The sequence below is a fragment of the Pogona vitticeps genome, chromosome 9 (assembly GCF_051106095.1).
Source record: "Pogona vitticeps strain Pit_001003342236 chromosome 9, PviZW2.1, whole genome shotgun sequence".
Lineage (NCBI taxonomy): Eukaryota > Metazoa > Chordata > Lepidosauria > Squamata > Agamidae > Pogona > Pogona vitticeps.
The window spans coordinates 3,733,784-3,747,785 of record NC_135791.1 but is presented as its reverse complement, the minus strand read 5'-3'; the positions used below and the strand labels follow the sequence as shown (position 1 = coordinate 3,747,785).

At 50.3% G+C, this 14,002-nt stretch overlaps 1 protein-coding gene across 3 annotated transcripts in view; it reads right to left on the bottom strand.

Annotated features, from left to right (window-relative positions):
• Nucleotides 1–1,328: 1,328 nt before the first annotated feature.
• MAP7D1 (MAP7 domain containing 1) overlaps nt 1,329–14,002 on the bottom strand; it is a 63,719-nt gene continuing 51,045 nt past the window's right edge. For all 3 annotated transcript variants that reach the window (XM_072980246.2, XM_072980247.2, XM_072980249.2), the window contains 12 exons: nt 11,739–11,861; nt 10,763–10,908; nt 10,430–10,551; nt 9,560–9,816; nt 8,735–8,918; nt 7,506–7,686; nt 6,386–6,490; nt 6,176–6,229; nt 5,214–5,277; nt 4,307–4,415; nt 3,377–3,579; nt 1,329–2,224 (listed from right to left, as the gene is read on the bottom strand). In XM_072980246.2, coding sequence (XP_072836347.2) covers nt 2,214–2,224; nt 3,377–3,579; nt 4,307–4,415; nt 5,214–5,277; nt 6,176–6,229; nt 6,386–6,490; nt 7,506–7,686; nt 8,735–8,918; nt 9,560–9,816; nt 10,430–10,551; nt 10,763–10,908; nt 11,739–11,861 — 1,559 coding nt within the window. In that variant the 3' untranslated portion in view covers nt 1,329–2,213. The remainder of the gene's footprint in view (nt 2,225–3,376; nt 3,580–4,306; nt 4,416–5,213; nt 5,278–6,175; nt 6,230–6,385; nt 6,491–7,505; nt 7,687–8,734; nt 8,919–9,559; nt 9,817–10,429; nt 10,552–10,762; nt 10,909–11,738; nt 11,862–14,002) is intronic.

Genomic DNA, 14,002 nt, shown 5'->3' with positions numbered 1-14,002 from the left:
CTTACCCCGCATGATGTCGAAATCGCTTAATGATGACATTTTTGCTATCGCTATTGCAATCGCAAAATGATGGTTCCTATGGGGGAAATCCGCATTATGTTGATTAGGAGCCTGCTTCATGAACTGTTTGTACAATGATTTTTCCAGTTCCACAAAATGGCTTCCCTCTGCAAAATGGCTTCCCTCCCTTCTCAAAATGGTTGCTTTCCGGAGGGAAGCTTCGCATTACAGCGAGTTTGAACAGCTGATTGGCGGTTCTCTATGGGCAATCTTCGCCGGACAATGATGTATTTCCCCCATTGGAACACATTGACTGGTTTTCAATGCATTCCAATGGGGTTTTTTTCCGCTTGACGACGATATCGCTTAACAGCGATTTTCCTGGAACAGATTATCGTCGTCAAGCAGGTCACCACTGTACTAGAAAAGCTGCCCTAGAGAGGAGGGGCAGGATCTGTTCTCGATTGTCCCAGAGTGTCGGACACGTCATCATGGGCCCAAGCGACAGGAAGCCAGATTTAGGCTGAATCTCTGGAAAAACTTCTTAACTGTTAGAGCAGTACGACAATGGAACTCATGGCCTAACGGGGGGAGGCGGTGAGCGCTCCAACATTGGAGGCCTTCAAGAGAAAATTTGAACACCCTCCGTTAGATCTGCTTTGACGTGGATTCCTGCCTTGAGCAGGGGGTTGGACTGGATGGCCTTAGAGGGTCCCTTCCGACTCCATTTCTTCAATGGTTCTATGACTTAAACACTGTCTTTTCATGATGTCATTCGCTTTTATATACTCATTGTTTCTAGCTTTAAAGGTTGTCTTTTAATCGTGTAAGCTGCTTTGGAAGAAAGGTGGGGTAAAATATTTTAAATAAATAAATATGAGTCAAGTCTTATAAATAGCTGGCAACCCGGGAATCTGGACAGACGAGCCAAAGTTAAAAACAGCCACACCAGTCCTTGTACACAGTTCAAAGGGTAACGTGAGGTCAGAAAACCTGACGTTTTCCCATCTCCCTGAAAGTCCAATAGAACTTGATAGACCTTTAGGGAAAAAAAATCAGAGGCCTTCTACATTTTTTAAAAGGGAGAACAATTCAAATGTTGTGTTCCTGTGGGATCTCCCCCCCCCCCTTTCTAAAAAAGAAAAGGAAAGCATGATTATAGATGCCATGATGGGAATATTTTAAGCTGGAGTTTGGGATCAGCGACAACATAAATAAATCCCCATTATCTTTCTCCGTAGTCCTCTCAAAGTATTTTCTTAAAATTTCTTTTAAGAAACCATTTGCCATTAGTTTAAGCGTTTGAACACACAAGAAGACACGGCGGCTGTCGTTTCTCCACTTTATTGTCCACAAAACGTTGTTCAGATGCGTAATACTGTAACAAATGACACGGAGCGCAACCTGGTCCCAGCCATTCTAACACACCCGCACACACACGTACACACACACACACAAGCAGAAACAATAGCACTCAAAAAAAAGAGCACAGTGTTCGGAGACCGGCAGTTGTTGAGTGGCTAACCCTGTGTGTGCAACAGACTCACTCACTCGCACACACTCTCTCTCACACACACACCCTTTCTTGCAGGCATCTTGGCTGAGACCCAGGGTGAGAGTTTAAATTAAGAGATCTAGACTTTTTTCTTCTTCCACTGGCTGTATCAGACACTCGCACACACACTCGCACCCAGAACCCAACCATGTGTAGGGAATAATACAGTCTCCCCCTGCCCTGACCTAGCTGACATCTGAAATTTTTTTAAAAAACGAAACCGAAAGGCGTCTCCCATGAACACACGTGAATTGGGGGGGGTGGCGGGGGGCGCAAAACCACAACGGTGATTACTTGTGCAATCCCGTGCTAACACTGACGTTTATGTACATTATTCACACCCTCTGTACCCAGCCTGTTAAATAACTATGTGATTATAGAGCCTCGTGGGATGAGCTAAGGGTTCCGTCTGATAAGGTGCATATTAAAAAAAAAATAATCAGAATCAGAACCATAACATGAGAGCGGTAGAAGAAAGAGATAGTCCGTGGGACTGAGCCACTCCCCACCCCCAAGCCTCGCTCCTGGCACGCCCCCGATCCTCGCAAGGTGGTGGTCATGGCGGTGGGGAGGCATCGTCCTCTTGATCAGAGATGGCCCGGAGTTGGCACGTCGTTGCACCCGCCCTTTCGGGGAAGGAGAAAAGTGGCATCACTGCTTACAGAACCTCTGTGGGGGAGAGAAGAACGGAGGGGAAAAAACACATTGGTGGACGTACTTTTTTTTCCACTCCAAAATTCGGATGGGCACGAACCAGCCGGCTGGCGATTCGTGATGGTTCGAACAAGAGGCAATTCCTCTCTGGGGTGGATTGGCCACTCATAGGCAGAGTCTGAAGGAGGCGGGGCCGGGAAGGCGGGCACTGCCTCAGAGTGAACAAACCCCCCCAGAGGGGACGGGGCACCAAACCACAGACCAGCTGTGGGGCTGTTGGCCGAACTGGCACGAATCTCCGAACCGGACATTCATGCCCATCTCTGCTCCAAAACAAACCAAAATGGAAAACAGCACATCCAATTCGAGCAGTCAATTTGCAGAGCTGGGATCTTCCGGATCCAATCCTGGGCTGTTGCCGATACCCGTAGCTGAAGCATCCCAGACCTCTTGTTGAAAAACCTCCCATTACCTCCTGAGGTAGCCGGTTTTATTGTCGAACGACTCTTACCTTCAGGAAGCTCTTCCTAATGTTAAGTCCCAATCTCCCTCCCTGTAATTTTGCAGTTCATCTTTGACCTGGGATGTCCAGTTCAGCTGTGGCCAGGAGTGCCTCTGCACAGTGCATACTAATGCTTTATGTTTTGGATTGTTCTATAGTTATAATTGCATTGCCCTCGTTGTGTTTCACTTTATCGTGCTGTAAAATGCCCGTAAAATAAATCAATAAATGAACCAGTTGCATCCACTGGTAGAGATTTCTGACCTGACATACATGCCTTCGTTACACCTCGTTCAGATTACTATAAAAAGGTCTACGTGGGGCTGATATTGGACAGGGTCGGGAACCTTCCGTGGGTCCCAAACACCACAGCTGGATTGTTAACTGGGGTGGTTACAGGAATCGAATAACTCCCCAGTTACAGCAGCTCCACCGGCTGGCGGTCGGTTTCTGGGCACAATTCAGTCCATGCTGGTTTTGACTTCTAAAGCCCTAAACAACTTGGATTTTATACGAAAGACCCCATTTCCCTTGACAAACCTGTCTCAGTTTTAAAGCCACCAGGGAACGCCTTCCGCTCTGTCCCACCACCCTCGCGCATGTCTTTGGGGAGGGCCCGCAACGGGTCCTTCTCGGGTCCGGCTCCCAAGCAAGGGCGTCCTTACCTGTGATCTGTGGGGCCTTCGCCACGGCCTTGGTGAGGAAGGGTTCCTTGTTAGCAAAGGGCAGGATGGCCTCCCCTGCCATGCTCAGCCCCGGGCCGGCCGAGTGCTCCCGCCCGCTGGCCTCCTTGGGGGAAGAGAAGCCATTTTCATGTTTGCTGGGCTGCAGGCCGTTCACGAGGGTCAGGGTGGAGGGCACTGGAGAGCTGCAGCCAAGAGATGGAAGGGAAGCAGTGAGCCCCACGGAAAAGAGAAGCGAAACCGAAGGGCCAGCATCACGAGACCAGGACTCTATCAGATTCCTGAGACACAGCCGCCCACTCTCCCCTCTGCCTCTACCACCCTTCCTGGAAGAAGAAAGTAGCTTTCCCATCAGGCTTCAATTTCTCAGGATCCTCAAGCGCAGCCACTTAAAACCTTCCTCTGCTGCTCCATAGAGGGGCAGAGGAGTTTTTGTAATTTTCCAATAATATTAAATGGCTAAGCTTAATGCTATTGGGAGGGGCAGAAGACAGTCTTTTTTTTTTCCAATGCCTATTAGGGTAGCGCTGATGCAGTGTATCGTTTAGGAAACAAATGAAACAAAATGAAAGCTTCTTCCCAGAAGGAGCAGGAGACAGAAAGGGGCAAAGGAGGGTTTCCCCCCCTCTTCTTTTTCTTCTTCTTTTGTTCTGTTTTCTTTCTTTCCTTAAAGGAGGTGAGCCAACTGCAGTCACTTGAGGTGTAAATGCCATGTAGCTGACCTTAAGCAACCCTATTTAAACTGCTCCAGCCTGCTCCAAATAAGCCGTCTAGCCAAGCCCATAGGCTTCTTTCCACACACACACATGTATTGCTGCCAGTCCAGGTTCTTCCCATGCCATTCCCACCTCTACCTTTCCCGGCTTGAATCAGGCCCAAGGCAAAGACCTTTGAGCTGTCGGTCCGTCCTACCTGTGCTGCAGACCTTCAGGAAGAGCTCCTTTGCGTCCGGCTGGACTCGATGCCTGCATCTCAGGCAGTTCCTCTTCTTTAGGAAGGCTTCCGGGGCGTTTCTCACCACCTGGCAAAGTCAGGTAAGCAGGACGTCAGAGGTCCTTCAAGGACTTTCAAATCCAGGGACAGACACATCCAGTCTACCAGCCAAGATCCAGATGACATCAGGGGTGTAGTCAAATCTCCTAACCTCGCCCACTCAGAATTCGGATGAGACGATCGGTCTGCAATCCCCTTATCATAAATAGGTGTTCACAGAGAATCTAAAACTCGGCATGAATCTACAATAAAAACTAGCCAGAATCCTGTTACTGATTTATTCTTGTGTAAGAGAAACTGCATGAAGTCTTTGGAGAATATACCAAGTGCGGGCTGCGTTCCCGGGTACACATGTTTTGGAGAAGGGATGGGATAAAAAAAATGCAGCAGGATAAAGCCATCCGGAGTCTCTAGCAGTCAATAATAATTCAGTGGGTGCTAGCAGGTCACACTGCTTTACGATGTATTTTAGAGTAGATTTAATCCCAAGCTATAAATCTCCAGTAATTAGATCCCCGTCAAATCCACTTTAGTTGTGACTCTTCCTGAAATGTAAGAGCAATCTGGGTGAGGGAATAGAGGAAACCTTCATAAGAAGGCTTGGAAAGACACCCCCCAGACACGTAGGCTCAAAAAGGAGATCGAGACCATGCAGTTCCTCCTGGAATGGTTGGTTTTCAGAGATGAAGAGAGAAAGAGAGAGAGAGCATTCATTTGGAAATAGGCATGATGACCTTCTGAATCTAAAACTCCAGCTGCAGGAGCTCCAACCCAGCCTGTGAAGCTGCTGTAGCAGAGTTAGCAACAGCAATGGGGAGATTCTTACCTGCCCCCGTTTCCACCTCTGGCTTTTCCTCCTTCCCGTTCACAAGCTTCTTGTCATTTTTTTTCTGCCAAGAGAGAGAAAGAAAGAAAGAAAAATAAAAGAAGGTAAATATGTTTGACAAATCCAGTTTATGGACCTCAAAGTCACAATTTTCAGAAGAAGAAAACCCACTACCAAAACAGAGAAGAAGAGAAATAGCTGAGATAAGATATATACAGATACTGAAGACCGACTTAAAGGACTAAATATCAGTCAAGGGTTCTTAAGCCATTACCAAGTGTGAAATGCTACACTGATTCCGTTTGCCACTTGTGTCAACCGTACTATGGTTACCTTGTTGCCGTGATAACTGACCTTATTCACAGCCTGACTACTTATTCTGTTACTAACAAACCTTGGCCACTTTGTCCATTAACTGTATCTCCACCTAGTCATGAGGTCGTGTATAAAATACGACAGTCACATCATCTCATTCTTAGGTCTGAGGAAGTGGAGCTGATCCACGAAAGCTCCCATTAAAACGGAGCCGTCGTTCTTGAAAGCGCCACAATGTTTCGGTCTTCTTGATTTCTCGTTTTTGTTCTGCATTTTTTGGCCTGATCCTCATGGAGGGAGGAGCCCCGGTGCTGGATGCTAAGGTGGATGCTAAGGCTGTATCTGTTCTGGGCAGGAAAGGGCAGCCACAGCCCCAACCCCAGTTCCCAGAGGTCCTGCAAAAGTCCGTGAGATGCCCCAAGACAGCCCTGGGGCAAGGTTGCAGCTTCATCTGGCAGGATGAGAGAAACCCATTCTGGACGAGCCCAACAGAAGAAGCTGGAGAAGAGTCCCGGGTAGAGGATGTAATCCTCACAAGGAAGGCTGGGGTTTACATTGGCATCAAAACATTCTGAAAGGCGGTTCAGACCATCTCCCTAACCACCCTCGGCGGGGGGGGGGGGGGAGGCAACGGAAGCATCGCTCACCTTGGCGTCAGCTCCGTCTGCTTTCCGTGTCCTCTTCATGATCTCCTCCAGCCGCTGCAGAAGGGAAAAGGAGAGGAAGGTGCTCAGGAAACCACCCTTTTCCTAAGCAAGCCTTCACCAGCTTGCCCTGCCGAAAGGGGCAGGAATGGGCCGCACGGAGAGGGCAGGAGGGTTCCAACGACAAGACGCCCACCCACCCTTAACCCTCACCTTTTTCCTCTCCAGCCGCTCCTGCTCTTCTCTCTGGAAGTGCTTTTCACGCTCCACTCGCTGGCGTTCCGCCTCCTCGCGGGCCCGAGCCTCGGCTTCTTCTCTCTGCAACCCACAAGAGGGGAAGTCAGCTGGGGGAGCCCCTTCCCGTCACACCCTGGGAGGCAGGCAAGCAAGAAGCCGCAAGGGGGGCAACCGGGAAAGGACTGGCTGGGCTCAGGACTTCCCAGACCTCTAAGGAGCAGGCGGTAGAGGAACGCGATGGTTTCCGACATCCTTGGACTCCAACTCCCCAGCTGGGTTGGCTGGCTAAGGTTCCTGTAATCCAGGAGTACCCGGCCCCTACGTTTGGGAACCAGCGTGTGGCTGTTTTTATGTGACACCAAGTGGCTTCCAACTTTGGGGGACCCTTCCAGGTGGTCCCTACTCCAAGTAGAGCCAGCCTGGGTGGCCTTGGGCAAGCTGCACCGTCTTGAGCCTCCTCCAGAAAAAGCGAAGGGGGAAACCATTTCTGAGTACTCTGTACCGAGAAAACCCTGGACAAGTCAGAATTGACTTGACAGCACATGATTGTTAATAATAATCCATGGGCAAGAAAGGGATTTGAACCCAGATCTCTGGAGCCGTGGCCTGATATTCCCATCCGATACTAATAAGGCACCGATGGAAGCCATTGGAACTTCGCCCAGAGATTCGAGGCAATCCTAACCCGTTCCCACCAGCAGATGGCAGTACTTCTCCACCCGCTCGCCCAACACCACCCGGAAGGATCATGGTGTCCCAAAGCTCGGTTCACCAAGAAAACGCCACCCCTGCGTTGCAGCCTGGCGGGCACCCGAACGAACCCCTTGCTTCTCGCAGGGCCCAGCTGGGTAGCAGAACTAAAACCCCAAAGAGGTTTACGAAATTTCGGATAAACAATCAAACCTCGTCCTCCCGACTTGGTGTCCTTTAGGTTTGTCTGACTACAAAACCCATGCTGTCTGGAAAAATAGGGGGGGTGTAGTCCAGAAGATGCTGGGCTGGGGAAGGGAGGTTTTTTAACCACCTTAGCCGAAATTGGAAAGCAGACGCAACCCCATGGGCCACGGATCTCTGCACACCCCGGGAACCAACCGACCTGCTTCTGGAGTCGCTCCTGCTCCTCCCGCTCAGCCCGGGCCTGATCCTGGGCCTCGCGCTCTTCCTGCCGGGCCCGCTCCTCTTGTTCCTGCCGCCGTTCTTCCTCTAACCGGGCCAGCTCGGCTTGTTGCTGCAGGCGGTCTTTGGCTTCTTGCTGAGCCCGCTCCTCTGCCAGGCGCCTGCAGGGTGGCAGACCAAACCCCCCGGGTGAACCATCCTCCTCCAGCCCAACGCCAGCTCCCCGAGGCAGGCAGGAGGGGGATGTAAGGAGAAAGCGGCGGGGAGGGAGAGGGGGAGAGCGACGGGAGGGATCAAAGGGGATGGGGAGTCATAGCGGATGCCAAGCTGGCTGAAGGTCACAATCCACCGCTCTCAAACATGGCTCAATTCCAGAGGTCCAGTTTTCTGGCTACCCGAAGAAAGCAACACTTGGCGCATGCTCAGAGACATGGTCACATCTTAATTTTTGGCACTCCCTAAAGGAAGCCACAGGCTTGAATTTGCAAAAGCTGTGCAGGGCTGTTGAGGACAAGGACATTTTGGAGATGGCTCATTTATGGGGTGGCCATAAGTCAGAGGAGACTTCACAACACAGAACAACAACAATAACAGCATCTGAAAATAGGCTCACAAGATAAACCAGTGAGGTTTAACCTACCACTGAAGCCTGCCAGTTCCTCTCAATTCCATGTTGTGTTCCTTGCATCAAAAAGAGCCAAATTGGTCCAGCAAATAAAACTTCATAGAATCTTAGAACGGCAGAGCTGGAAGGGACCCTCCGGGTCATCCAGTCCAACCCCCTGCCAAGTAGGACCAGTGGGGTAATCAAACTCCCAACCTCTGGATCCGCAACAGGAATGGCATAGGGGGAAAAAAAGGGTAGGCTTTACAGCCAAAGACACTTGCATTCTTTGAAAGAGGAGATACACACATGATGGAACGACACAGAGAGACACACCACCCAGTACCTGAAATCTTAAAAGAGTGCAAAAATTGGAACAGGTTGGCTGCAGAAATTACGCAGCAGCAAATATTAAGTCCCAAAGGAAAGGCAGAAAAAAAACTGGATCCCTGGAACGCTTGCTGGGCTGTATTTGGGATTCTGAAATCTGCCTAAGTGTTGGTAAAGTCAACTGGCTCCTTCTCCAAGGCCATGAGGTCTAGGAACTTGCTCAGTTCAAAAGACTATGGAAACTGGCTTAAGCTCCACCACCCCCCAGAACTTACCGCGCTTGCTCCTCCTGCTCCCTACGCTCTTGCTCCTCGCGCTCCCTCTGCTCCCTTGCCTGGCGCCGTTTCTCAGTCAGGAGACGGGCAGCTTCCTCCCGGTCTGTGGTGCCGGCCATGGGTTTGCTGGGGGTTGTCGGAGGAGCAGGCACTGGACTTGCAGCGCCAGCAGGTCGGCTGACATCTGCAGGAAGGATGCACAGAACACTTCATGGACCGCTCTCATTTTGGCCCATTTGATCTTATGAGATTTCTAGCTTTCAGAGGGAGAATGAGACAGTTTTTTTTTCATTTGAGAAGCACAGTAGACTTGTCTTTTAGAAGCAACGCAACAAAGAAAGAACAGGGTGACTGTTCAAAACAAAAAAAAGAAAAAAAGATATGAATAAACCATCCGGCGCTTCTAATCCCTAAACATCAAGGAATGTCACAGAAGCAACTGCTGTGATTTTGCACCACTGGGCCCTTTGAACAAAACTAATTTTAGATGCCTCCAGAGTTCTTGGAAATCTCCCATCCTCTTACAGGGCAAGGAGAATAAACTTTACAGGGTCCTCGATTTGCCGGTGAGGGTGAGATAACTAAGGATTTCCCTCCGTAATCTGCCAAGCGCCAGACGTGCATGATTAAATCGCCTCGCCAAGAGGAGGAGGAAACCGTTATTCAGCATCCTTTCGCTTCAACATCCCATGCATAACAGATGTCAAGATCTGTCCTTAGAGTTTGGACCTCTTGGGCTGTTTTGCAGGTTTAGCTGTGATTGCTCTCCCCCCCCCCAAAGAGAAGACCCTAGGTTGACCACCGCTCCAGACCACCCGCTCCCACCTGGTGCCGTTTCACTGCTCCCAGCGAGCTTCGGGGTCTCGTTGGGGGCCGGAGAGGCTGCCCCTCGTTCCTTCTGCTCGTCCTTGCGTTCGCGGCCTTTGGGCTGGCCGTCGTGCTCCCTGCGAGGGCGGGCCTTGGGCGAGGACTGGGCACTGCGGTTCAGGGCCGGCCGATGAGGAGACCCAGGGCCCGGGCTCGGCGAGGCGGGACGTTGCTTCGCCACTGCAGGGGATGCAGGCCTAGGCTTGGGGCCTGGGCTGCCAAGGGACAAGGGGACATGTGATGGAGACATGAAAGCAATCCGGTCTTATTGACCAACCCACCTGATCCCTCCACTCATTAGCGCCATTTCCTCCAAAGCATACAAGAACACCCTCTGTCTACAATGATCCAGATTAGTACAATGAACTGCAAATATATCGGGCACTACAGAGCAATGGCTCCTGAGCTAGTTAGTTAAAGAGTCCTATCCTGTCCTATATTTGAAGATCTGAGTCGACTCCTCTGTCTCCCCAATGGCCAAACCTCTGTGGCTTCATTCCGTAAATCACGATTCATTAAATCAACAGGGATTGAGTGAACCAACTCCTTCATGAATCCCTCGGATTCAAATGGGCTTCCTCTAGTTGTCACCTAATTTGGCACCAGAAGTCACCGCGAGAGAAGGCCCATTTGGATCAATGGGACTCACAGGGGAGTTGATTCAACGCCATCCCCACTGATCCAATGGGCCTACTCTAGTGCAATTCACTACGCGAAGCAACAGGATTGGGGCCAATATTTTAAGGACTCTTGAAAAGCTACCCATGTAGGGATTTGCTAGGCGGGTGGTGTAAAAATAAAGTACATAAATAAATCGAAATAAAATACCTGCTCTCAGGCGTGTGTCGCTGACGAGCCTGATTGGAAGGCATAGACTGGCGTTTGCGCAGAGCGAGGGCGCTTTTCTCTTGAGCGTTTTCCCGATCTTTGTCTTTCTTCTCTTTCTTTTTCTGGGGAAGGAAGAAGGGGGTGGGAATGGCAACGGTTCCTTTCGTCTGGACTACAATTCCCAGAATCCAGCAACAGCCCCTGGCTGTGAGCATAGAACTCCAAAAGAGTCCTTCCCCCCCCCGCCCCATCTCTTGGGAAGCACCGGAGGGAAGACAAGGGGATCAACGGAGGTGGGAAGGATGGGAGGAACAAGAAGACCCAGGTGCTTACCGGGGAGGCCTCGACCCGGCGCCGGGGGGTCACGTCCGGGCTGCTGGTGGCCGGCCGCCGTCGCTCTGAGCAGCGGTGATGCATCCGGTGGTTGTTACAGGGACTAAGGGGGCTGGCGGAGGCTGAGCGGGGACACACTGGGACCACTGCAGAGCCAACAGAAAGAAAAAGGCGGTCAGCAAAATAATCTGGGGACCCCAGACCTGAACTCCAGAAAGCCAAGGGCCGGGAGCCAAAGGCACGGGGCGCCAGAAGGAAGCCCAACGCATGTTACACCGTAGTGTAAGGTTCATCCCCTTCCTGCTCACAAGCCTTATAAAAACCATTCGGATTACAGCCCTGCGGTCAGCAGAGTTGAGAACGGTTACTTTTGCGGACCACAACTCCCATGCTCCCCCATTAGAACGGCCTTGTCGGCAAAAGGAGATTCTGGAAGATGTCGTCAAAAGGAGTGAAGTTCTCAAGCTCTGGTTAGGGTGGTTCTTCTAGCGCTGTTCGGACTTTCCAGGCCAAAATCCTCTGATGCTAGCTGGGGGCTTTCTTTCTGAACAGGAAGCTTGGGCCGAGCAAGGCCGAGCTAAGCCTCAAAGCCTTCTGGGTCAGGCCTTTCTCCCAGGCGAGCCACAATCGGTGGCCCGTAAAGTGTTCGTCTATCGAATCAAAGTCCCCGAATAAAGAATTCTTGGATTTGTAATCTTAAAAAAAAAAATCTCATCCCTATGGACAAACATTGTTCCAGTTGTTTCTAACCACCAACGCCAGCCGCTCTTTGCATGACAGCAAATGACAGGGGATTATGGGAATTGCAGACCACAAACCTCTTGAGGGCCGCCAGACTCCACCAGGGAGAGGAGAGAGCAGAAAAGTCGGCAACAGAGTGTGAACAGCAGAGGTTGGCTTCAAAGCCCAAATCTTGTCCCATCAGAGGTCTGTGCTTCCCCGCACCTTCTCGGCCCCCTCACGTGCTCCCACTGACCTTGATCCTTTCCGTTCCCGGCAAGCGTCACGGCACTCCGGCTGCGGGCCAGAAAAGAGAGCGTTGGCGTCATGAGCCGGTCCACGATGCTGCTCTCCCAAGGGCTGAGCTGTAGACTGCGGTCTGATGGGGGAAGACAGAGAAGAAGGGTCTGAGTTAGACCAGATCCTGGCAACCCCACCTTCAACCCTGGCCAGAGCTCAGCCGAAAGGGGTGGGAAAGGCCCTCGCGACTGACGTGCAAATGGGACACAGCAAATGAAATTACAAAAAGGGGTGGAGCAGCCACCCTTTCCCACTGTCTTCATTCGAGGCTATTTAGCTTTGGAAAAGTCAAGGAAGGGAATGCATAAAATTAGACTTTCCTTCTTCTCCTGTCTTATTAGAATCCAGAAGCTGAATGGTTGGAGATGAGAAAGGGTGTACATCTTTCACAAAGACACAATGTAGCATGAGACTGTGGAACTCACTGCCACAAGATGCGACACCCCCCCTCCCACCTGAATGGCTTTAAAAGAGAATCAAAGATGCATAGATGCAGCTACCAGCTATGAGGTTCTGGAAATTGTGGTCCAAAATACCCATGGCTCCTATTTCTGGACAGCTCATTGGCAAAGGCAGTGGAAACAAGCCAGCAATAAGCACAGTCAGAAGGGCCACCAAAACAACGGGGTTATTTCCTCTTGGTTTGTCCAATTTAACACACTTTCTCAAAGTAGCTCTGTTTCGTGGCCAGGCTGATGCAGAGGAGAGATTTTAAAAGTCATGTTTCAGCCCCTCAGACAATATGGGACACTTCCTATTTCATTGGGTGTTTTTAATATCTCGGTTCCACCCCGAGGTCTCATGCATTCCTTCCTATTCCGAACCCGCAAGAAAATCACGGAACAGACCATGACGTTACATGAGACAAAGCAGAAAGGGAGATTTACAGAGTTCCGGCCCAAGGAAACCAGGCAACGAGGCAAAAAGAGAAATAAATGTAACTACTGATATAAACACATCACAATATTACAGAATTATCTTTATACATCACATGTTGTCCGTTTAAAATATGACATGTAAAATAAAATGTAAGCCAAAAACATAAGCAGTTTCCAAAGTTTAAATGGGACACCCCTCCTGCCTGGGTCAATCGCTTTCTCTCTCCGTCCCTCTGGATAGCTATCTGAATAATTCCATCATCGGGATCCACCCAATTCCAAATCTATGAAGAATCCCAGCCGGAGACACTTGGCAGACCCGGGCTCCTCCCCGCTCCTGGCCGTTCCCTTTGCCTCTTCCGGCATCTTGTTCTGACACCCAGGGTATTTTTAATCATCGCCAAGCAACGAGGAAACAAAAACACAGCTCAGAGCGGAAATACTATCCGTAGAAGCAGTGATAAGATTGGGGGAGTAGAGGTAACCAGAGCCGAGAGAGAGAGAGAGAGAGAGAGAGAGAAAGAGAGAGAGAGAGAGATCCCAGCCTATAGGCTTGCAATGAGCAGCGTCTTGAGATCTTGCAGCAGCTCCAGCAGAAGGAGATTTCTGCAAGCATAAAAATGTCTGGAAGCAGAGGAGGCTTGGCAAATGTTGCCCGGTGGTGGGTCGGGCTCAGTAAGAAGCCCACGTCTAAGTTCCACCTGATATCTTAGAGCAGAAAACGGGATGCTTCTCCAATTTCTCCCTGTATTTTTCTGCAGACTGAAATATTTTGCAGCTGCCCCGATTCCTATGAAGTCATGCCCACCAATGTTAGCTCCGTCGGCGTAACGGCTGCGCGGGCATCTTGAAGGAATGGGGACTCAAGTTCTGGGATCTGGTGATAATGATTCAGACTTGACTCAGGATTCCAAACTCAGCCAACCTCCCCCCCCCCCTTTTTGTCTTTTCCTCGGGAAAAGCTTGTTTTTAATAGGGACCCTTTTTTTGGGGGGCTTGGGACTCGATACTAAAAACTCAAGACTCAGACCCAAATCCTTGCCCACGTTCTTACCATCTTGCCATTATTTGCACCAATGGGGCAACTCTAGCGTAAATACGTAACAGCTTTCCAAGCTGCGGTTCCTAATGCTGAAAGCAACACGGGACATCGTCTTCAAAAACAGGCTCGGTTGCTAAAACGGGGGATCATGGGATGGGTAGTCATGACAACCGGAAAGCACCAAGCAGAGGAAGGATTCTTGGCAGATCCGGCAGCAAGTCAAAGCAGATGTAATGGGGACGAAATATACCAGTGGCCTGATTTATTAGAACAGACATTTTATTCTTTATGTGTTTCTTT